The 25,821-nt window shown below is 35.6% G+C and overlaps 1 protein-coding gene across 6 annotated transcripts in view; it reads right to left on the bottom strand.

The window, feature by feature from the left end:
* Positions 1 to 233: 233 nt before the first annotated feature.
* The window catches only part of MON2 (MON2 homolog, regulator of endosome-to-Golgi trafficking), a 110,895-nt gene continuing 85,307 nt past the window's right edge, over positions 234 to 25,821 (bottom strand). For 4 of the 6 annotated variants that reach the window (XM_055579281.1, XM_055579258.1, XM_055579269.1 and 1 more), the window contains 6 exons: positions 24,842 to 25,032; positions 20,040 to 20,100; positions 18,448 to 18,571; positions 14,815 to 15,022; positions 12,343 to 12,425; positions 234 to 1,142 (listed from right to left, as the gene is read on the bottom strand). In XM_055579281.1, the coding sequence (XP_055435256.1) occupies positions 979 to 1,142; positions 12,343 to 12,425; positions 14,815 to 15,022; positions 18,448 to 18,571; positions 20,040 to 20,100; positions 24,842 to 25,032 (831 nt within the window). In that variant the 3' untranslated portion in view covers positions 234 to 978. Of the gene's footprint in view, positions 1,143 to 12,342; positions 12,426 to 14,814; positions 15,023 to 16,106; positions 17,950 to 18,447; positions 18,572 to 20,039; positions 20,101 to 24,841; positions 25,033 to 25,821 lie in introns of those variants that run through there. The other 2 variants (XM_055579295.1, XM_055579304.1) reach the window with 2 other exon arrangements.

The following is a 25,821-nucleotide window of genomic DNA, read 5'->3' as shown; positions in this document are numbered from 1 at the left end:
GTTAGTCAGTGGGGGGAAAAGTCAGTAAAAATATAAAATATGAAAAGTCTTTAAAATCCAGACAGTAAATATAAAAAGAGACAGACTTAAGTGAAATCTGGGAAAGATATTTAAAGAAATGAGGTATGATGGAGCTATAGTGCTACAATTCATCTCAACATATTAAGTTTTAATAATAACCTCTACTTCAGAATTGCAGAATCAGCAAAAATCATAAACTATTTGCTGCTGTGTTCTCGTGACCTTTCTGGTCAGATTTTTAATAGTCACTAGTAAATACATTCAAAATAAGCATTAAGCTAACTGAATAATCATATGGTAAGCATATCTGCCACTTAAGAAGGCAAATTATAAGTAAAAATGTAAGCAAACAATTTTGTACTAATAATAAATACAGCCTCAAGCATTTAACATTATCAATATTTTAAAAATTTAAATAATAAATGCAACAATTTTATACAGAACTGTACCATTTATTATACACACAAGTTGATCAGTTCCCTTTGTTTACAAAGGCTGGTTATAGACAAAATGGAATGTTACAGTACCATCTTGCATAAAATTTTAGTACAATTTTGTACTAGAAAAAGGGTGCAAAAACACCAGCCTAATAAATCTAATTAAATGAAGTATCTTTTCTTTCTTTTTAAAAAGTACATCATTAACACATACATACACCACAAACTGTACATAAGCTCACTTTTAAATCACCAGTTGAAGATACGGTATCAGGTACGTTGTAGAATTAACCATTCCTCCCATCAGTTTATTAAAGGCTTGCTCTGCTACTCATTCAGGAGCCTTTGTTGACGTGTAAGCTTGTAATATGAATTACTTAACTCAGTTAAGTACAATTTCAAGGAGGCCAACAACAGCTGCCAGGAATTATTTGTAGTAAGATACGTCCTTCTCACAGAAAATTCACTGAGGAGCAAAGATTCTTCATGTATCATTCTTCTGTAAATTTAGAGTAGCTGCTCAAGATTCTCCATTTTGAACTTTGGATGTTGGTGGTTGCATGAAATCCTTAAAAGGAACTAGTGCCTCTTTCAGGGCAGAAGAGACCTCGGAAGATGAGCAGGTGATGCATTCCACTAGAGTTGGGTATAAGGCAATTACTTGTGCCCAGGTATTTCCATCAACTGTAATGCAAGTATAAGGAAAGAGGGGGCTGAATTAGCAGATTATCTAGTTAATACAAACACAATCCTTTAAATTCAATGCAAAAAAATTTTTTCTAAAATACGGAGATTCCGCAAGCTTGTACCTTTCTTTAAACTCTAGAAGACATGATCAGTGTGCAGACTCATCAATACCACCAAATATGATCAAGTATTTAAATGATACTTCAATTTGTGAAGGGCTTGGAAGCTAACAAAACAACTTAGAATAATTCAAACTTTTATCATTTTCAGTATAATAGCCAGAGAAGAAAGTGTCCTTTTCAAGAACAATTAGAAAACAATTCAATTTTGGGGAATTCCCTGGCGGTCCAGTGGTTAGGATTCTATGCTCTCACTGCCAAAGGCCAGGGTTCAATCCCTGGTCGGGGAACCAAGATCCCACACGCTAAGTGGCATTGCAAAAAAAAAAATATCCAATTTTTTATGCAGTTTTAGGCTAAAAAATACATACATCTTAAATTTTTTTCCTAGTAATGACCTTAATATTGATGTTAACTTCAAATGACTACACATACATCCATTCTTCTCTTATACTTTTTGCTAATCTTTAATGTATATGAGTAGACTTAAACTATAGTGGGGAGGGACACTTCTGCCTTCCTCATCACTATTATCAACAACCAGTACAGTTAAATGCTATCTGTGAATGGACAACAGTGTTACACCACAATTACTTGATTTCCTTATGCACTGAGATCATATATTACATTTCTGTTTTCCTCTAAGTATTGTGCACATTGTTGAGAGCACAATACACAATAAAAACTGATGACAGACTTTTCTTAGACAGTATATGTATACAGCACTTAGTGGAACAAGTCTCAAATCCGGGAGGCAGTGTAGTATAAAAAAAAGCACAGTACACTATGCATAGGAGCTTTGGTTCCATTTTTCACTCCAATTTACTGAGTGTCTACTACGTATCTAAAAACCTTTCTGAAATAAGGTAGTGCTGGGTGTCCCTGAACAAGTCATATAATTTCTCATGTCTCAACTTTACTATAGAATAAAGGAATGAGGTTCTCAAATTAGTGTTCTTCAAGTTACTTCTTCAAAAAAAAAAAAATTGATGATCAAGTAAGTCTGGCAAATGTTATACATATTATCTTCCCTTTTGGGGATTCACAGTTCACATGAATTTATTCAATGCTCATAATGAAAGAACAGGTTTAACTTTTATCAATTCAGGGTTTCCAAAATTAATTTGACTATGAAATTTTTCCATTCAGTATCCACTGACATCCCTCAACATTAATATTCATTCCTTAGTACATATCTTGGGAAATGCTAATCTATTTTTTAATCTCTTCTCTACCCAAATAGGCTTCCTCAGAGTGGAGGTAAGAAAAAGAAAAGGCAAGTGGGACTGATGGATATAGGTAAGGGAGCAAATGTCAGGCCAGAGCTGTTCTGCTTTTTATCAGTTTTGTATGTTGGAAATCCATATCAGATTTCATTTGTAAAAAGAATTCTGCTGCTTAACAACAACAAAGAAACATTTTAAAAACCAATGGCGTAAGTAGTTTTAAACAGTTTGCTCCAGTAGTTGTCTTCAGAACTTTCTACTAATCACTTAACAAAAAGATTACACTAAAAGAATTCTGGGAAAAGGCAAAGTAGTAAGGGCCAGGAATCTGTCTACCCACTTAGAAAACAATTGAATTGGCAGAATCTGAGGCAACTGTTTTGAAACCCTGGAGCCTACTGAAGGCTTGCAGATTCCAAGATTTGGACAGTATATTGTGGTTAATTTTTGTCAATCTAAGCCTTTAGCACAGTAGCAGCCTACCTATCCCCACTTCTAGTCATGTGGGAAGCAGCTGTGTTCATGTTCCTAGCACAGCCTTGGACGGCTTGTGGGAGGCCAGAGTAGGAAAAAGGGACCCTATCCTTCAAATATCAGGGATCTGTGCTCTAATTGCTACTTCTGATCACAGACAGAGGCTTCAGGAACAAAAATCAACAACAACAAATAGTTCAAAAATGGGAAAAGGATTTGAAAAGACATTTCTCCAAAGAAGATATACAAATGGCTGATAAAGTACATGAAAAGATGCTCAACATCATTAATTGTTAGGAAAACGCAAATGGAAACTACAATTAGGTACCCCCTCACACTTAACAGAATGGCTATTATTAAAAAACAAACAGAAAACAAGCATAGGTGAGGATGTGGAGAAAACACAGCTCGGGTTCACTGTTGGTGGTAACGTAAGATAGTACAGCCACTGTGGGAACAATATGGTAGTTCTCAAAAAATAAAAAATAGAATTTAAAGTAGGATCCAGAAATTTTGGAAAACTTCTGGATATAATTATACACTCAAAAGAATTGAAAACAGGATCTCAAAGAGATATCTGTATGCACTTGTTCATAGCAGCATTATTCACAACAGCGAACACATGGAAGCAACCCAAGTGTCCAACAGATGAATGAATACATACACACACAGAATGGAATATTATCTGGCCTCAAAAAAAGAAGGAAATTCTGCAACATACTAAAATATGGATAAAATTTAACAACATTAGCTAAGTGAAATAATAAGGCAAACATGGTATGTTTCAACTTACATGAGGTAGTTAAGAGTAGTCAAGATCACAGAGATAAAAATTAGAATGGTGATTACCACAGGCTTGGAGAAGTGGGGAATGGGGAATTATTGTTTAATGAGTACAGAGTTTCAGTTACAAAATGGAAAGGGTTACATACATGGACAGAGGCGATAGTTACCAACATTGTGATGCATTTAATACCACTGAAAAAACAGTTAGGATGATGAGTTTTTTAACATGTATTTTACTGTGATAAAGTAATTTTTTGGGAAAAAAGATTGCATAGATTGAAAGCTATCTAGATTGGCCCAGACTTATTCCTGGTTTATTGTAGGAAAACACAAAAATACATTATTTAAGATAACATCATAAAACTCAGGGGAAGCTACTCAAATTTCCTAAATTTTTTTTAAAAATATGTTTTAAAAACTAACAACCATAGATCTTCATGGGCACTCTGGACTTAACTATCAAAAACAATGAAAAAGCTATACATACTGATACAGAAGAATCTTTATTATATTTTATGAAGTGGAAAAAATGAAGTGTGTTCACAACAGTAGGTAAGATATGGGGCTATTATGAATATTTATTTGTGTTAAAAACTGGAGGCATATTGGAGCACAGTTGACTTCTGAACAACACATGTCTGAACAGTGTGGATCCACATATATGCAATAAATACTGCAGTGCTACATGATACCTGGTCGGTTGAGTCCAAGCATGCAGAACCCCAAATATGGAAGAACCATCTAAGTTATAGAGGAATTTCTGACTGCTCGGAAGGTCAGCACCCCTAATTCCTGCATTGTTCAAGAGCCAACTACACATATATTTGTATTTATATAATAAACTTATGGAAGAATCCACAAACTAATAAAAATGGTTGACTATGGAAAGGTAGGAGCTAGGCAGGTACAGAACAACGGATACAGATATAGAACAGGGGAAAGACTGCTGTTCCTGTATATCTTTCTACAGTTTTGAGTTTTTGAACCATGTGTATATTTACTATTTTTTCAAATTTTTAATTAAAGAGTAAGATGATAAATAAGTCCAAAAAAATACCTCTCCCACCAGAGAACCCTAAAACAAATAACAAATGTTCTAAACAAATACTGGGTGAACACTGGCTCTGCTGGCTTCCAGCAGTCCAACATATTTCTGCTGGGAAGGCCCAACGTTCTCCAAGTTGGTTTTTTTTTTCCTATTTCTGAATGGAGTTTAGCATACCATGTTAATATGTTACTATGTCATCATTTATTTAACTTAAATCTTCACTTAATATACCCACAGGCATAATTCAAACTTTCTTGAACAATTTTAACATTAATTTAGTTAAATCATCTATCATTAACACTGCCCTCCCATGGCCCATTGACTTTTCAAAAAAAGGCTACTGAGTTTTCCTTCCCTTTTCTTCCATTATACAAATTCTGGTTACATTCTTAACAGCTATCCAAAGATCATAAAAAATACATTTGCCATTCTTACTATATCTATAGCAATAGCATGAAAAATTAGAGAATTTCCTGTTTACTTCTTAAGTATAATATATTTCTAAGTATCAAATTCTACCTTGTGATCTAATAAAGATTTTACTGGTCTCTAGGAAGTCAATGCATGATTTCCCTTTCTGAAAAATAAACCAGAACATCTTATTAAGATTATTCAAATTTGAACTTGATAGGATAAATTAAGGACATTTGTTCAAGAATTTTTCTTAGAAATTCTACTCCTCCTTTTTGAGGTTGAATATACACAAGTCTACTGCTTCTTGAAATTTAGTATAATATGCTTTCTAGGCCAAAGTAACAGTCGGTGAATTTTGAAAGCAGCAAAACATGTATTTGATTATATAACAACTGACAGGAACAAATTATCCTGGGATTCATTTATTAGGAACCTATGTTCTTCTTGGGTCTTAAAAGTAATGCTGCTTAAAGCATCAATCTGCTTGTACCAGAATGCAAATAAACAGACTTCTTCTATAACAAAGTCTTACTGTATAAAAGAGTAAGCTAAACCAGTGTGCTTAGTGACACAATTGACTTATACTCTGATGCCAGCTCTTTATCTTGTCCTGAACCAGTAACAAACTCTTAAAACCAATGGCTGGTCCAAAAAAAAAATTCAGTGGTGGTGATGTGTTTCAGAATAGAATACAACATGATTAAAAAGCCTGTCAAGAACTTTACGCTTTAAGGGGAGTGAGTCATGTACACATGGGACTATAATACAGACAGAGAGCTTCAGGAGCACACAGAAGACAGCTACAACTTCACCAAAAGGAGAAACCACTCACCTTCAAGGAATAAAATCAAGGCTTAAAAGTGGTGTGATATCTGACCAGGGTGGACACAGGCAGGAGAATGAAATGAGGAAAGGATTGGGAGTGCCTGGGTAGACTGACAATGTGAGTTTGGTGGGAGAATAGTATATATGAAGTCCAATGGGAGATAAAAGCATGAAGAGAATAGTTAAGACAGTAGGATGCTCTGTATTTGGTAGGTTGTGGTAAATGAAAAAGATTATTTTGTTCTGTTTTGTAAGGATGGAAAAATGAATCACCAATGCAGCACTTTTAGAAAAATCATTTTTGGCATTAATGTAAAGAATGGACTGGATAGAAATGAGTAACAGAAAAGGGGAAACAAATGAGAAAGCGCTATAAAAATGATCCAAAGCTATTTATATGATAAATGGGTACAAATGCAGAATAGAAGACTCTTATGACCCAAAAGACTCAGTCATGTTCTACATTAAAAATATATAAAATATAAATTATCCACACAGCTGCTGCTTAGAGTGCTCAGTCGTGTCTGATTCTTTGTGACCCCATGGACTATAGCCCACCAGGCTCCTCTGATGGGAATTCTCCAAGCAAAAATACTAGAGTGGGTTGCTATGCCCTCCTCAGGGGGATCTTCCCAACCCAGGGATTGAACTCAGGTCCTTGAAAGCGGATTCTTTACCGCCTGAGCACCATTTAGGCCGATTTGGGCCTCCCAGGTGGCGCCAGTGGTAAAGTACCCATCTGCCAATGCAAGAGTTGTAAGGGATGCAAGTTCAGGCTCTGGATTGGGAAGATCCCCTGGAGAAGGGCACGGCAACCCACTCCAGCATTCTCGTCTAGAGAATCCCATGGACTTCATCTCTTCCCTTTAACCTACAACTATCAATAGTAAAATATCTTTAACTCAGTAAGTGTCTCTGCCCCATACATCAGGATTGCAGAGAATTCCACACATCTGTACAACTGTACATACGACTGGATAGACTGAAAATTCTCTGGCAGTCCAGTAGTCAGGATGCCAGACTCTCACTGCCAAGGGCCTGGTTTGTTTTGATCCTTGTCGGGGAACTAAGATCCCACAAACAGCATGGCCAAAAAGAAAAAAAACAAAAACAAAAAAAAGAGTGGATGGACTGAAATACACAGAGGAGGCAGGACTGGGGAAACAGTGGAGGTGGTACCTGCAGTCCTGGATCCCCAGCCACAGCAGCGAACCCCACAGAAAACCTAGGAGCAGTAGGGCAGGTGACACAATGACTCTGGCTTCTCAGCCACAGCAGTGACTACGGCTACAGGGAACCAGGCAACAAGAGCGACATCACCCCTCCAGTCACAGAAACCCATGTGACTCTGGCCCCTCTGCCCACAGCAGCAGTGTCCATGAAACCGATAACCCTGAACGCGGTAACAGCACGAGACCCCAGCTCCTCACTGCACCCACCCTCTCTCCCCACTGCAGTGGACCCAGGAGATCCCAGACATGGTGGAGATACCTGCCATACCAGTGACCTAAGCCGCAACACTGGCAGCAACAAGGCACCAGCAACCCCCAAAGCAAAGTAGTGACAAGGGCACCAGATGCTACCTCTGGCAGAAGCAGTGGATAGTGAAAAGTGCCAATTCTCACTCTAACCACAGGCTTCGCAGATAAGAGAAATCAAAAACTTGTACTATAGTGCCACCTACTGAAAAACAAAAGAAAGGCTTCTCATCACTAACCTGTTACATTGTTAAAATCAAATAAAAAAGAAGCTTTACTAAAGAAAAAAGGTGTTTGTTCCTTCGAATATATCAGAGGAACAATTTTCATCAAGCAACATGAAAAATCAAAGTAACATGGTGTCAGAAAAGAAAATGACAATTCTCCAGAAGCCAAACTTAAAATCACCCAACACTGCAATCTAATTGATAAAATTAAAACAGCTGACAGAGGAGCCTAGTGGGCTACAGTCCACGGGGTCACAAGAGTCAGACATGACTTAGCGACCACACCACCACCACCCACCACCACCACCTAAAGAAATTTAGAAAGCTACAAGAAAGCTCAGATAGAATAGTACGATGAGCTTAGGAATAAAATTAGTGAACAGAAGGAATATGTTACCAAAGAGACTGAACTCTAAAAAACAACCAAACTCACTCTGGAGCTGTTAGCCAACTCAAAGATAGAAATTTAAGAATGCACCTTTCAATACAGAGGATGTAGGTTTGATCCCTGGTTGGGGAACTAGGATCCCACCTGCCATGGAGCCCTCATGCCCCAACTAAACACACACCACAACGAAAACCCAATGCAGTCAAAAATAATAAATAAATGTTTAAAAAGATAGAAATTTTATAATGATATAGGTAGGAGAGGAAAGAGACCTAAGATTTTGTTTTAAGGAAGAAATTGTATAAGAACTATCCAGTTCTATTAGGAAAGGCAACAACGAGTAATGGGCATTCCAGAAGAAGGAGGGCTTCTCTTCTCTGGTGGCTCAGTGGTAAAAGAATCCGCCTGCCAGTTCAGGGGCTGCAGGAGACACAGGTTCGATCCCTGGGTTGGAAATATCCTGTGGAGGAGGAAATGGCAACCCACTTCAGTGCTGACAGAAGAGCCCGGCAGGCTACAGACCAAAGGGTCAAAGAGTTGGACACAACCGGGCAACTGAGCACACACACAGGAGAAGAAAGGAAGATGGGAGTAGACAGTTTATTTAAAGAAACAATAGCTGAGACCTTCCCAAACCTGCGGAAGCAACTGGATATACAAGTCCATTAAGCCAAGAGAACACCTAATTACCTCAATGCAAAAAGACCTTCTCCAAGACAAATTATATTAAAACTGAGAAAAGATCAATGACAAAGAAAGAATTTTAAAGTCATCCAGGGGAAAAAGAATGGTAACCTACCATTAGGTAACCCATTAGGCAATCAGATTCTCAGCAGAAAATCTATATAGGCCAGGAGAAGAATACTCAAAATGTTGAAAGATTAAAAACTACCAGCCAAGCCTACTCTATCCAGCAAAGTTATCCTTCAGATATGAAAGAGAAATAAAGCCTTTTCCAGACAAATGAACTGAGGCAAAAGACCTCCCTTATAAAAAATGTGGAAAGGAGCTCTTCTACTTGAAACAAAAAGATAAAAGTACACAAAACACTAAATGAAGTGATAATACAGATAAAAATCTTTTAAGTAATTATAACATAAAGGTTAAAGAGGGAAAAGCAGTAAAAAAAAAATAATTTAGGAATGAAATCACAACATAAAAAAGGGTAATTTGAGACAACAAAAAACACAAAAGGGAACAGGAAAAGGACAGAACCTGTACAGGCAAATAAAATGTGCTATCAGCAGAAAAAGAAATATTTTATCGGTGAGACACTTCACAGAAACATCAAGGTAAACACAAAATATAAATCTAGAGCAGAGACAGAAAATATAAAAAAAGAGAAAACTGAGGAAAATATCACAAAACCCACAAATGAAAAAGGTGTAAACACAAGGAAAAAGAAAGAATGTAGATATAGACCAACCAGAAAAAAAGATAAAATGGGAGTCCTCAGTCCTCATCCATTAATAATCACTCTAAATGTAAATGGATTGAATTCACCAATCAAAAGACACAGAGTGGCTGGATGGATTAAAAAACAAGACCTAAGCACATGCTGCCTCCAGGAGACTCATGTCAGCTCTAATGATAAACACAGGCTCAAAGTGAAGGGATCGAAGATGATACTCCAAGCACATGATAGCCAAAAGGAAGTAGATGTAATATCTGTATGTACTCTTATCAGACAAAACACACTTTGAGCCAAAAAAAGGTAACACGAGACAAAGATGAACACTATATAATGATAAAGGAGAAAATTCATCAAGAAGACATAACAGTTGCTAATATATATGTACCTATCCCAGGTGGTGCTAGTGGTAAAAAACCTGGCTGCCAAGAGACATAGGTTCGATCTCTGGGTCGGGAAGATCCCCTACAGGAAGGCATGGTAACCCATTCCAGTATTCTTGCCTGGAAAATCCCATGGATAGAGGAGCCTGGTGGTCTATACAGTCAATGAGGTCACAGAAGAATCACAAATGACTTATCAACTGAACAACAACAACAGAGAAACAGCAAAATATATAAAGTAATTATTAATAGATCTAAAAGGAGAAACTGACAGCAACACAATACCAGTGGGTGACTTTAACACCCCACTTACAGCAATGGATAGATCATTCAGACAGGAAGTCAACAAGGAAGTAAGTGGCCTTCAATGAATCAGACCAGATGGGTTTGATAGATATATATAGAACATGCCATCCAAATGCACCAGAATACACATTCTTCTCTAGTACACATGGAACATTACTAAGGACAGACAACATGTTGGGGCACAAAACAAGTCTCAATAAATTTAAGAAGACTGAAGCCATATCAAACATCTTTTCCAATCACAATAGTATGACACTAGAAATCAACTACAAAAAGAAAATTGGAAAAATCACAAATATGTGGAAACTAAAAAACATGCTGCTGCTGCTAAGTCGCTTCAGTCATGTCCGACTCTGTGCGACCCCATAGACAGCAGCCCACCAGGCTCCACCGTCCCTGGGATTCTCCAGGCAACAACACTGGAGTGGGTTGCCATTCCCTTCTCCAATGCATGAAAGTGAAAAGTGAAAGGGAAGTCGCTCAGTCATGTCCAACTCGTAGCGACCCCATGGACTGCAGCCCACCAGGCTCCCCCTGTCCCTGGGATTTTCCAGGCAAGAATATTGGAGTGGAATGCCATTGCCTTCTCTGAAAAAACATGCTACTGAACAACTATTGAGTCAATGAAGAAATCAAAGGGTAAATTTTAAAAACACCTGAAGACAAATGGAAACAAAAATATAACATTCCTAAATCTATGTGATGCAGCAAAAGTGGTACTTATGTGGAAGTTTACAGCAATATAGGCTTACCTCAAGAAATAAGAAAATTCTCAAAAAAATCTAACCTTACATATAACGGAACTAGAAAAGAAGGATGAATGAAGCTCAAAGTCAGTGGAAGAAAGGAAATAATAAAGACCAGAGCAGAAACAACTGAAAGAGAGACTAACAGCAAAAGTCAATAAAACTAAGAGCACACTAGTACAGTCTATACACAAGTAAAAATAAAATACTGTACACATGAAACATATAATATTACAAACCAATGTTACCTCAATAAATAAAATAATAATAATAAACCATGAGGTATTACCTGAAACCTGTTAAAATAGTGTCATCAAAAAAAGAAGAAACATTAAGTGTTAGCAAGGATATGGAGAAAAGGTAACACTTGTGCCCTGTGAATGGGAATGTAATTTAGTACATCTACCATGAAAAACTGTAGAGAGTTTCCTCAAAAAAATAAAACTGGAACTATGATCCAGCAACTCCACTTCTAGGCATATGTCCAAAGAAACTGGAAGCATATCTCAAAGAAATACTTGTATCCCCATGTTCACTGTAGCGTTACTGACAGTAGCCAAGACATAGAAACAACCGAAGTATCCATCAGTGGAAGATGACTAATGATGCGGTATGTATGTATATGCATATTTACATATATTTGTAAACACACATACACACACAACAAAATATTACTCCACCATGAGAAGGAAGAAAATCCTGCCATGTGAGTCAATGGAATGGACCTGAGGGCATTATGCTAAATGAAATGTCACACCAAGAAAAATAAATACTAGTATGATATTGCTTATATGTGGAATCTAGAAAAACTGAACTCAAAGAAACAGAGGGTAAAACGGTGGTTGCTAAGAACTGAGAGTGTTGGGGAAATGGGTAGATGTTGGTCAAAGGATACAAATTTCCAGGTATAAGATGAATAAGTTCTGGAGATTTAACACACAGCATGGTGATTACAGTTAATACCATATTATATGCCTGCGAGTTGCTAAGAGAGTAAATTTTAAACCTTCTCACTGCAAGAAAATAAATGGTAATTATGTGACATATTGAAAATATATCAAATCAACAAGTTGTATACCTTCAACTTATATACTGTTATATATCAACTATATCTCAAAGCTATTGGGGAAAAAGTTGGCAAAATTTGTTTAAAATAAGGAAAACATTATAAAGCAATTTTACTTAATTGACATCCTTATGTCGGCTATAATGGACTTGCTGCTTTGTTGTCCTAAGGCCCAAGGGAAAGAAGTCTTGTAGCTGTTATGTTCCTAAAATTCAGTTAACTAAACAGTAGTACAAAAATACAACACAAATAGAACATAAATGTTATAAGCTTAGAATTACTGGGTTTCTAAGTACTTACCATTCTCAGGCTTAGTCTTCTTAAGTGAATCAATGAGAGTACTGACTGCTTTTAAAACAAATATGATTTCTGTTACTTGTTGCCTAAAAAAAAGGGGGAAATTATTTCCAAAAAGATTTTAAGTATACCATGTGTGTTTTTTTCACTAAGTTATACAAATAGATATACTTTGGAAAATACTGAACATTAAACAATGCAAAGTTAATATTAGTTTTAAATTCTTATAAAATAAAATCATTTCAGTAACGTATTTTGGTATGCAACTAAGATTTATAGTTAGTCTAAGTTATCAACACTAAAACGGGGGGAAAGACAATCTATTCATGCAAATTTAAATTTATTTGTAAGATATTTCTTAAAACTACATAAAATTAAAACACTGTATAAGATATGCTGTTAAAACTTCTACAAAAGTTTTTTTTCTTTTGAACTAATTAGTACTAAAAGAGATCTGCCAAAACTTAAATGTAAATAAAGATTGTTATTACCCCCTGCACATAATTTATCATGCTGTTAAAAGTATGCTTAAAATTACAACAGTACTTATTTAACTTTCTAAAACAACATATAAGAAATATGCTCAAAGTCAATTTAGAGACATCAGCGATGAGGAATAAGCTTGGAGTAAAGGACCAAAAAGAGTAGTTTGATTTTTCTTTCTCTCTGTAGAAATATATCTCTTCTTCTCTACAGTCCTCCCCCACGCCCCACTCCTGGTATGAATCTGTGTTATCACTCAACTGATAAGATTTTCTTAATAGTATGAGAGGGTACTATTTCAAGCCTCCCTTTTTAAGTATGGTGGTGGTTTGGTGGTTTAGTCACTAAGTCTTGTCCGACTCTTGCAACCCCATGGACCATAGCCTGCCAGGCTCCTCTGTCCATGGGATTCTCCAGGCAAGAATATTGAAGTGGGTTGCTGTTTCTTTCTCCACTTTTTAAGTATACAGGTATTTTATTGTGCTGCAATGTCATTTTAAGAAAAGAATGTAATAATACTGCATTAAACATAAGACAATACAATAATATAACAATTATAATAAGACTATTTAAAGCAATAAACACTTAAAACACAAGAAAGGAAAGAAGGAAAACTGCTTTCTGAAATCAAATATCTTTTGCTCTAATAAAAATATTCCAATCAAGGCAACCCTATTATTGCTTTCATAAGTATACTTCAGAGGTCAATTTTAAATAAATTAATTTTCAATCATGACAATAACCGAATTACTAACACCTGTCTTTGGAATGTTTTTGTATATAATTTATTAGAAGGTATAATTTATTATAGAAATTCAAAATATAGTGGTCCTAAAAGCAGAAATACAAATAGCAAATAAGCATTGGTAATTAAAGAAGAAAAAAATTTTAAAGGCAAATTAATAACTTGCCTTTAATAATAATTAATAGTTATTAATAATCAGGATTACAATTAATAATAAAATAAATCTGCCTAATAACAATCAGATTATTTTTCATTCATCAAATTTTTAAAAGATAAGTGATAAAATGGCAAATAATTTTAAACTGCTAAAAACTGAGGAGAAGGATAATAACATACTCCTGGGAGGATATAAACTGGTAGAAGTCTCTGATAGGCCATTTGTAATATATATCGAAACCTTTTAAAAGGTCTGTATCTTTTGACAGGTCAATTCCAACTCTAGAGATTTATTCTAAGTAAATAAGAATGTACACAAAGACTTAGGGTTAGTGATTTACCTCTCCAATACTGCCTTATGGAAGGGGATCCACAGTAATTTTCCTAACTCTTTTCCTGACTTAGATTACTTTGTCTTCCAATATCATGTTCTGTTTGATTCACTTGCTTTGCCTTAAATTCTAACTTACACATTAAAAACTAGGTTGGCAACATAATCCAATTTTTTATTGTATTTTTTTATGAATTCTGATCTGTACCCCAACTTTGATTAGCCTTGGCTTAGCAGAAAGATCTAGAGCTTGACCAAATGAGAAGGAAATCAGTTTAGGTACAAGGACTTAATTAGGCCAACTAGATGAAAAGAAGATACAAGATATGGCTAGATGACTTACAGAGAAACCTTGAAATGACTGTAAAACAAACAAGGAAGTTCATAAAGTATGATTTAACTACTATTTTCTCTCTAGAGAAATTAACAATCATGTGTTCATACAGATCCACAGGTCCTTAAGCAGAAATCCTTGGGAAGATATATTTTAGAATTCATTTTTTCCCCAAAATAATAAAAGTAACTTGGTATGTATGTCATATATTACTTAACCCCCATGAGGAGTCAGAAAAGGCATCCTATAATAAACACACTAATATATATGCAGCAAAACTTATGAATATTTACATTGTATGGAATAAATAAAATTATAAACAGCCTCAAGTTCAGAAATATTTATGAAAACACCTGACTTTCTGAGTTTTTTAAATTATTAACAACTATGATAGTGTATTTAATTAAAAAAAATATTTACATATACCTTGGAAGAGGGCATTTGCCACTTAATCTTTCATCCTCTATATAACGATGTAGTACGTCCTGAGACCTCTTAAGAAGCACTGAGAGTGCCATTCGTGAGATGTAGCCTTCTTGAGGTGTTGTGACTTTATTACTGAAGGAAAACTGAAGCAGGGTTTCAAAACACATTTTAGAAAATTCTTCTCTCAAACGAATATCAATCTCTGCTTCTGTAGAATTAATAATGTTTGATGGTTAATACAAGGTTAAATAAATATACTCTAGTGATACAAATTCTTAGCAATGTAGAAATAAAGTGGTAAGGAGCATGAATGAAAAACTTATAATGTGTGTGTGTGTATATATATATATATAGAGAGAGAGAGAGAACAATTTTCCCCCTTGCAAGATCAAAAACAAGGCATGACTATCCACTCACATCACTTTAAAGTTTTCATGTCCTGGTCTTTGGTTACACTTCAACAGCACTATAGAATACCTCTCAATAGCCTTCCACATGGTCCAACTTGGAATAATCCATTTGATTGTCTCTTTCCTTTTTTCTCTTGGCAGCATCTTCCCCAGACCCTGACCTCTGCTCCAGTCTGGACTAGTTGCCCTGTGGATATGCTGTCCAGTTATTTCCTGGAACCAGTCTCTGGCCTCACCCTGTGAGTTTTTTATTCTCTCTTGTGTTATATCTTACTTTCTAGATCTTAACGCTCTCCCCTTTCTTGATTTACTCCTTTGTTTTCACAGGGCATATTCTGCAGTTCCTGAGAACGTGAATGGGAGGGAAGTAAAAATTTTGAGACTACATTTCTGAAAGTGTCATTTTACTGTCATACTCAAAGTGTAGTTCCCAGCACCATCAACATCACCAGAGAATGTGTTAGCATATTCTCATGCCTCACTCCAGACCTACAACCAGCAACTCTGGGGTTAAAGCCCAACAGTGACTTCCCTCCAGGTGAGGATAATGCACGCTGACATTTGAGAATTACCATTCTACATTCCTCACTTGGCCAACAGCTGGGCCTAGGTATAAAACTCCGCGTTAAAAACCTTTCCTATTTGACTCTAAAACCACAGCCTCAATGTATGTGAGCATTCAGTGTCACTACTGAGAAGTCCAATGTCCTTTTGACCCAACTCTTTGGTATTTGAACTTTTTTTTGTCTTTTCTGAAATCTTTTAGCGTCTTCTCTGTATCCTGATACTCTGGTATTTCACGATGACAAGACTTATTATGAGTCTTTTTTTCTTTCACTATTCTGGGTACTGAGTGACCACTTTTTTTTTTTTTAATCTATGTTTTTATTTTCGGCTGTGCTGGGTCTTCATTTCTGGGCAGGCTCTTCTCTAGTTGTGGCAAGCAGGGACTACTCTCTAGTTGCTGTGTACAGGCTTCTCACTGCGGTGGCTTGTCTTTTTGTAGAGCACAGGCTCTAGACATGTGGCTTCAGTAGTTGCTGAGTTGTGACTCCCAGGCTTCAGAGCACAGGCTCCAAAGCTATGGTGAGTGGGCTTAGCTGCTCTGAGGCATGTGGAATCTTCCTGGAACAGGGATAGAACCCGTGTCTCTTGCATTGGCAGGTAGCTTCTTTACCACTAAACCACCAGGGAAGTCTGTGAGTGACTACTTTTAATCTGCAGATTTATATCTTCAATTTGTTTCTTTAATAACTTCCTCTCCGAGTTTTTCTCTTTTTGGAAGACCTACTGTCAGATGTAACATCCCTGAGATCCATTTTCTTTCCTCTCAGATTGTCCACTTGTTTGTCTTTGCTCTACTTCTAGGTTTTTCCTTAATGTTTTCTTCCAACCTTTCATAGAACTTATGTCAGCTATCATATTTTTAGCTTCTTTGAACTCTTTTGTGTTCTAACTATTCCACTTTAACAGCATTTTTCTTGTTTTATGAATGTAAAATCTTTTATCCCCTTGAGCATCCTAATTATAATTTTTTAAAATAAATGTTTTCTATGGTTCTGCATTTTTATCTCTTTCTTCCCATTTTTTTCTAACCTCTCAATTGTTTTGGTCTTTCTCTTTCGTGTTGGCAGATTTCCTCAATCATCTGTGAGCTCTGGCTGTCAGATCATACTTAAGAACAGGGCACCAAAAATAATCACTGGAACCTCTGTGTTTATAAGTTGGCCTTATTTATTAACAAAAAGGCTTTGTATGTATACACTTAAAGAAAACTCCAAGTTAAAGCTGAAAAATTTGTGTCTGATTGTAAAGTCACTGGAAGAATATACATACATGTACCTTCTTTATCTTGGTACAATTAATACTATAAATAGCAAGAGGTATCATCAAAAAATTGCTATAAAAAGTATATATGATAATTCAATAGTCCTTATTTAACAGAATATTTACATGTAGTTATAAATATGGATCTTAAAATGTATTTTATAAAAACTGATCTATAATTTTTAAATATTCTTAAAAAGTTAACTACATTAAATGGACTTCAGAAATTTTTCTCTGATGTTCTAATGTTTGTTAAAAACTTAACATTCAGAAAACTAAGATCATGGCATCCGGTCCCATCACTTCATGGCAAACAGATGGGGAAACAATGCAAACAGTGACAGACTTTATTTTTTGGGGCTCCAAAATCACTGCAGATGGTGACTGTAGCCATGAAATTAAAAGAAGCTTGCTCTTTGGAAGAAAAGCCAACCAAGATAGCATAATAAAAAGCAGAGACATCACTTTACCAGCAAAGGTCCGTCTAGTCAAAGCCATGGTTTTTCCAGTAGTCATGCATGGATGTGAGAGTTGGACATAAAGAAAGCTGAGCACTAAAGAACTGATGCTTTTGAACTCTAGTGTTGGAGAAGACTCTTGAGAGTCCCTTGGACTGTAAGGAGATCCAACCAGTCCATCCTAAAGGAAATCAGCCCTGAATATTCATTGGAAGGACTAATGTTGAAGCTGAAACTCCAATATTTTGGCCACCTGATGAAAGAACTGACTCATTGGAAAAGACCCGCATGCTGGGAAAGATTGAAGGCAGGAGGAGAAGCAGATGACAGAGGATGAGATGGTTGGATGGCATCACCGACTCAATGGATGTGAGTTTGAGCAAGCTCCAGGAGTTGGTGCTTCAATCCATGGCGTCACAGAGTTGGAAACAACTGAGCAGCTGAAATGAATGTTAAACCTGCACTTTACCAGATTATTTTAAAAAACTGTCCACACTAGGAAAAAGAACCAGTTTGTAAATGGACTAACTGCAATTTATAGTCCTGAGAGGTTGGTATTAGGATCTTTATTTTATAGATGACAAAACTGACACTTGTTACCCAACTATTAAGTTAACCAAGTTAACTAAGTGGTAAGAATACACAGTCATTACTTCACAATAATCCATGACTTCACAAAACTGGCTAACTTATGTCAGCCTGCAGTGATTTAGGTGATTTCCATAAGTACTCTGCAATTTAATTCATCACACATAATTCACAGAATATTTATCACATATTTCCCTCATAAAGCTTAATGTTCTACATTACATTCTTTCTTAACCATTCACCCATTTACATTTACCACAATTGTAGAAGTAAACATTTCTACAAGACAGCTTCTTCAAAAGTATTTCAGTATTTATTAACATTTTTAAAAAATCATTGAAATAACATACCTGTAAATGAAGATGACTGAGAATGTATTGATCCTTTATTAAGCATAGTCATTATCTGACCAACAAATTCCTTAGGAATAAAATTGGCATAAGGCAATATCTCAGTGCTGATAAGCTGAACTACCTAAAACAAAAGAGGCAAATTCAAAGGCATTATTTTTTAAGAGATAATAACTTATAGAATAAAATTTTAATTTTATTTTAAAAGAGTATCAGAATCTTTCCTAATAGATGTATAAAAGCATTTTAATGTTAATATAGAGGATAATTAGTTTGCTTCCCTCATGGATCTTAGTGAATAAACTTTATTACAAATAGTCAATACTTACAAACTGTTTACTATACAAATTCAATAAATTTGGATATTCAACATGATAAATGCAAAGTGTGCTCGGGAGAAAAAACAAATCAGCATATGAAATACATCCACGTTAGAATACCATATCTAAAAAGGGACTAAGAATAAGATTTAAATCACCTTTTAGTACCATAAAAATGAGCTATTAAGAAGTTATATTCATTTTTATTAAATAGCTTATTTCTAACATATAATGTATTATTTTGCCTTTTAAAGAAAAACAAAAGTTTGAAGAAGAGTTTATAAGAGTTAGTACAGCAATGGGACAAAAGGCAATATTTTACATCTGTATATGATGCCAACGCTTTTTATGTAATTTATTGGTTTTATTTAAAAAGTTCCCCTATCCCACTTACATGGGAATAATAAACCCCCCAACCAAAAATCCGTAACTGAAAATTACTTGTTTAAACTCCATTTATAATCAGAAGAATATATTCTTTAAAAAACATTCATTATTTGTTTCTGCTGCTAAGTTACTTCAGTCATGTCCGATTCTGTGTGACTCCATAGACGGCAGCCCACCAGGCTCCCCGTCCCTGGGATTCTCCAGGCAAGAACACTGGAGTGGGTTGCCATTTCCTTCTCCAGTGCATGAAAGTGAAAAGTGAAAGTGAAGTCGCTCAGTCGTGTCTGACTCTCGGCGACCCCATGGACTGCAGCCCACCAGGCTCCTCCGTCCATGGGATTTTCCAGGCAAGAGTACTGGAGTGGGGTGCCATTGCTACAGCTGGTTAAAAATAGAAAAATCTGAGCAACTTATCATTTAAATACAAGCATCTGATTTGTCAAACTATAAAGCTCTCAAATACATGCTCACTGATAGATTTATTTTACTAAATCAACTGCTCTTTATTGAGTGGACACAATTAAGTATCTAGACAACATGCACAAAGCTAACAAATATAAAAAGTAGTTTTTTAAATATCAGTGCTTTAAAAATTAAACTGCTCTTTATTGAGTGGACTGCTCTTTATTGAGTGGACACAATTAAGTATCTAGACAACATGCACAAAGCTAACAAATATAAAAAAGTAGTTTTTTAAATATCAGTGCTTTAAAAATTAAACTTTAACCTTTTTGAGAGTTTTAATGTTTTTAGGTTCACATTCAATGTTTTTAGGTTCACATTCAATGTATCACTTTATTTATGTTTTAAGCAATTTTACAGTTTCAACATTTTTATTATTTGGTTTGTATAGTCATAGGAAAATGTTTTAAATACATTCCTCACCTCAACATCAATACTTTCATTTCTTTGAAATTCTTGAATAGAGAGGTTATCTGGAGGTATGCTAAAAAATATAAACAAATAAAAGACTTGATTTTTAAAGGTAAAATACTTCCTGAAAATACAAACAGAATTTGAACATCAAAAAAATTTCCTCATCCAAGTTAGAACATTATTATTTATTTAAAAGAACCGTTATTTCTTAAAGTAATTAGTATTCTAATTACAAACATGAAATTTTAGCTACAAAAATACTTGGCTCAATCTTGAACTAAATAAAATCCGTAGAACTAAACTTCTTTTAGTACTATGAGTGAAAAACAAGGAAAAGTAAAAATACTATCATCTGGAGTCACAGCAAAAATTACCATTGTGACAAAAACTGAATTCACTTATACTGCCAGTGATTTAAGAGAGCCATGGTCAAGATGCTTAATTATTCACTCAGTGACAGCCCATTAATCACTAATTTGTAATAAATATGATATACTAAATATATTTATAATAAAAGATAGCAAACATCTGAAAAGAGGACTGGTTCAGACTTTCTAAAGCAGAAAACTGTTCCACCAAAATCAGAATAAATCAACAGTTCTGAGAGACCCAGAGTCAATTCTAGACCCTGTGGCTCTTAATAAGAATGGGCAGTAAAGTTCTATTAAGCTTATGAAACAATGAAATATTAAGCACTTTTAAAAACAGCTGAGAATAGGATGATAATGATTATTACAATAATAATGACAGCAAAAATTAGAAAGCCAACCACTGTATTAAGAGCTTTATTCACAGTATCACCTATATTCACAGTAACCACAGGTATTACCATGTAATTGACAGAAGAGGAAACTGAAGCTTTGAATGGCTAGTCATATGACCAAGACACATTGCAAATAAATGACAAACCACAATTTGAACCTAGACTTATATCTGAGCCTAAGTTCTGCTCTTTTATAAAAGTTATAAATGTAAGAACAGTATCACCATGTTTAGATTTAGAGGTACAGTATACAGTTTTATATCTAGAGCTATTCTTTCTCTATTTGGTATTATCTGGTTTATCTCATTACATGTATTAAAATAGACACACACAGAGAAAATACCAATTGGCTAACTACCAATTAAAAAAAGCTTATCAAGAACATACAGTATTAACATTATTGGGATCACACATCAGAAACACTAAACTACTTTTTAAATATATATGAGGGAAGGGAATAGTGTACAAAGCTGAAAAGTTTACTCCTAATTCTAATGATCAATAAAATCAGAAATTTATTCAACTGTGGACAGGCTGAATATTCTGATCTCAGAATTCACTATAGTGGTTATTTGTTTTAATTTATAGTTAGTATTCTTACTAGATCTGGGAAAGACAAAAGACAAATGGAGAAGGGGGAAGCAGAGGATGAGATGTTAGACACCATCACCAATTCAATGCACGTGAATTTGAGCAAATCTGTGGAACTGAGGAGACAGAGAGGAATCAGGCATGCTGCGCAGTCCATGGGGTCGCAAAGAGTCAGACACAACTTAGCAACTGAACAATAGCAATCCTTACTAGATATTGTGAGCGTATCAAAAAACATTGGTTGAGCTTTTAAAACCACAGATGATTAACAGAATTTACCTATAAATTATAAAGGGAGATAGTCAATATTGTAGGTACAAATGGGACATATAAGATTGTTAGAGTCTCTAAGTTTGAGAAGTATAATGGAAATCTTAAAAAAAATTTTTTTCATGAATCCTTATTTGACAGAAAAGAGACTTCAAACTGATAAAATATTATTTGTATTTTTCTTCAGTTCTGTCTGTATGGTACATTAAATTTATTTTTTGAAATGTAATTCATACCATAAAATGTATCCTTTTAAATGGTATCATATAATGCTTTTTAGTATAGTCACAAAGTTGTACAATGGTCATTTTTAATTCTAGAATATTTTCATCACCTCCAAAAGAAACTCTGCATCCATGAGTAGTCATGCCTTATTCTACCCTCCTCCCAACTCTGAAACACAAGTCAAACTGTATGTGACCTCATTTGTGTTTGCATTCTTTCACTTAGCATAACGATTTCAAGATTCATCTATATTGTAATATGCATCAGTATTTCGCGGCTAACTATTCCACTGTATGCATGTACAAATCAAATTTATCCATTCATCAGAACATTTGGATTGTTTTCATTTATTTGGCTATTATGATAATATTGCTATAAACATTAGTGTTCAAGTTTTTGTGTGAATGTTTCAATTCTTCCGGGTAGTACTTAGTGTTTTTAACTGAAGGTCAACAGACCATGACTGTATGAATTCCCACTAGCCCATGTATCTTCTGCAGCAGGGGTCCCCAACCCCATTAGGAACCCAGCCACACAGCAGGAGATAAGCAGCTGTTTTCCATGAAATTGGTCTCTGGTTCCAAAAAGGCTGGGAACCACTGTTCTAAAGAACTACCACCGTGTTTTGGTATTAAAAAGGTGTTTGAATGAATTCCTAATAGACCTCAAGTGTCTAAGTAAGTAAGTGAAGTCGCTCAGTTGTGTCCGACTCTTTGCAACCCCATGGACTGTAGCCTACCAGGCTCCTCTGTCCATGGGATTTTCCAGGCAACAGTACTGGAGTGGATTGCCATTTCCTTTTCCAGTGGATCTTCCTGACCCAGGGATCGAACCCGGGTCACCCACATTGTAGACAAGACGCTTAACCGTCTGAGCCACCAGGGAAGTCCAAGTGTCTACCAGGCTACAATCTTTTAGTTTCTCATTTTTAACTGGATTTTTCTTTCACTCTTTTAAATAATTCATTCATTTACGATAGCCCTCAGTGATGTCCAAAGCCTCTCCTTTCTTCTAGTTAATTTTGGTTTTGTTTTCTGTTACCGTACTGCCTTGTGAAAGCAGCTTGCAGACCATAAACAGTTGGGAAACAGCACAGAGAAGGTATAGTATGCTTGCATTGGTATCAGTAAGAGTTCTAGAGGTAAGAAATATTTAAGAAAGCGAAACAAAATCTGACTAGTTATGGAAACAGAAATTAGGATCACATATCATTGCTTCTAATTCTGAAACATCAGATAAGCTCTTATAGAGAAAAAATTTAAGTTAAGCTTCTGCACTCTACAATTTTTCTTTACTAAATAACTAAACATTAGAAAGACAGACAAAATTTCTTCATTAAATCACTCTGCTGTAGACTCATCTGATCATTGTCAACGTGCCAATGTAAATTTTTCATGTATATGAAATTAATAATTTAAATGATTTCAAACTAGCAATTTAAAATGGTTACACAGCAGTACATGGCATATTCATCATTCTACAGTTTAAAAAAGTGATTAATGGATTAAAAAAACAAAACAGGAAAACTTTTGTTATCATAGAATTTCATCACTATAGCACAAAGGAAAATTAGATTGTAGGAGTACTGAAGACTACCTACCTATCACAGCTATTAGTGATAAGCCCATCTCTAATAAAATGGTACATTTTAGATCAGTGCTGCCTAACAGAACTTCCTATGACGGAAATGTTCAATGATCTGCAGTGCCCTCTATAGTAACCACTAGCCACACATGAGACATGGCTAATGAGACTGGCTAATGAGACTGAAGAACTCAATTTTTAATGTGACTTAGTTAATTAAAAGGAGAAGGCAATGGCACCCCACTCCAGTACTCTTGCCTGGAAAATCCCATGGACAGAGGAGCCTGGTGGGCTGCAGTCCATGGGGTTGCTGAGGGTCGGACACGACTGAGAGACTTCACTTTCACTTTTCACTTTCATGCATTGGAGAAGGAAATGGCAACCCACTCCAGTGTTCTTGCCTGGAGAATCCCAGGGACGGGGGAGCCTGGTGGGCTGCCGTCTATGGGGTCACACAGAGTTGGACACGACTGAAGCGACTTAAGCAGTTAATTAAAAATTTAGTTGTAGCTAGTTTGGCACCCCACTCCAGTACTCTTGCCTGGAAAATCCCATGGACGGAGGAGCCTGGTAGGCTGCAGTCCAAGGGGTGGCTAAGAGTCGGACACGACTGAGCCACTTCACTTTCACTTTTCATTTTCATGCATTGGAGGAGGAAATGGCAACCCACTCCAGTGTTCTTGCCTGGAGAATCCCAGGGACGGCGGGGCCTGGTGGGCTGCCGTCTACGGGGTCGCACAGAGTCGGACACGACTGAAGCGACTTAGCAGCAGCAGCAGCAGCAGCAATGACTGCTGTATTAGTATAGCTTTAGACAGACTGGAGCAGATTCCTCATTCAAAAAATTTAGCCCACATTTCAATTATCCTATTCTCATTCAGTGAGGGGCCAAAATAGCATCCTTAAGATACACCCTCTGTTGCACATTACACAATGAAAATTTCACTCTTCTTTGCACAACTTAAACATCTTAAAGAGCTGTTCATTATTACCAACGATCTTATTTATTCTGAAAAAAACTGATTTTCTGATATGGTTCTTCTCTTGTGATGCTAAATGGACATTGGATTTTTTTAACAGATCTTCTTAGATTCATCAAGTTAAAACCATGGTTCCTTAATTATGATTTAATCATGTGGTCTTATAGAAAAGACTCCTATCTTACAACCAGCAACATGGTAAAGAGCAAAATTATCCTCTGCTTACAGATAATGTACCAAGTGCATAAATGCCTAACTCGTTCTTTGTATACAATCTAGCAATCTTAATAGTCAATTAGTTAACTAATGAATAATGAGAAATACTGTTCTTAGGCAATTATAGGTATAATGTGCACTTTTTGAAAGATTGTCTTAATTGTAAAAATGAATGAGCTGACCTTTTAGTAAAGAGAAAGTCTTCAAAGGTGTTGGCTAGTTCCGGCCACATACTGTCAAATTTTCCCGAAGAAGCATGTTGCCGGGCAACAGGTAGCCCAATAGAAAGAACTTTGAGGAGAGAAGATACTGCTAGTTTCCAAGTGCTTTCAGAAGGGCAGGAATACTTCAAGCTGAGGGGAACCCTAAGAGTCTGGGAAAATAAAGATAGTTTAAGATAAATACTAATTAAAACAAACACTCATCCTTTAACTACTTTTTTAAAAAAAATTACAGCTTCTCTTTGTTCTTATAAAAAATAAGATAAGTATTTTCATTTTAAATAGATGTTACTTTCTAGAAAGGCCAATTCTCAGACATGGTTTTCAAATCATACTACCTAGGAAGATATACTTTTAAGTCCTATGTCCATTTTACAAACAATGACCCTGAAGAAGTAATAACTGTTTTTGGACCGTAGTTTCTCATCATAAAATATAAGGATGTTTTCTGAAAAGTTAAGATTAAGAGTAGTAAATTTACAATCTTGCAGCTTCTCTAATGCAGTTATAAACTTAGAGCATTCTGCCGTAGTTCTGGCAAAAACTAATTTGATGAATGGGGTCTCTTCTATCCAAGAGAGATCAATAATTTTTACTAATAGTTAGGTAAACATAGCCTAGAGAATATTACTATGTTTTATATTTTATCTCTAAAATTTTTTGAATTTTATATTCTACACTAACATTTTAATGTACTTTCTTCCTTTTGCAAATATTTGAGAAAAACTGGTAATTTAAGAATTTGGTTGACTTTATCTTTAAAGTCAGAGCATACCATCTGTATAGTGACTGAAATAATGAGACTTACTTTCTAATTGGTCACCTTGCTGTTAATCATTAAAGAACTAATTTGGTGGCTTATAATGAAGTTCCCTGGTCATAGTTCTATCCAACAACTAGACGACTAGATTGACCCAACCATCACAGTGAATTAGCCCAGA

Source organism: Bubalus kerabau, chromosome 1 (assembly GCF_029407905.1).
Source record: "Bubalus kerabau isolate K-KA32 ecotype Philippines breed swamp buffalo chromosome 1, PCC_UOA_SB_1v2, whole genome shotgun sequence".
Lineage (NCBI taxonomy): Eukaryota > Metazoa > Chordata > Mammalia > Artiodactyla > Bovidae > Bubalus > Bubalus kerabau.
This window is presented reverse-complemented; position numbering and strand designations above follow the sequence as displayed.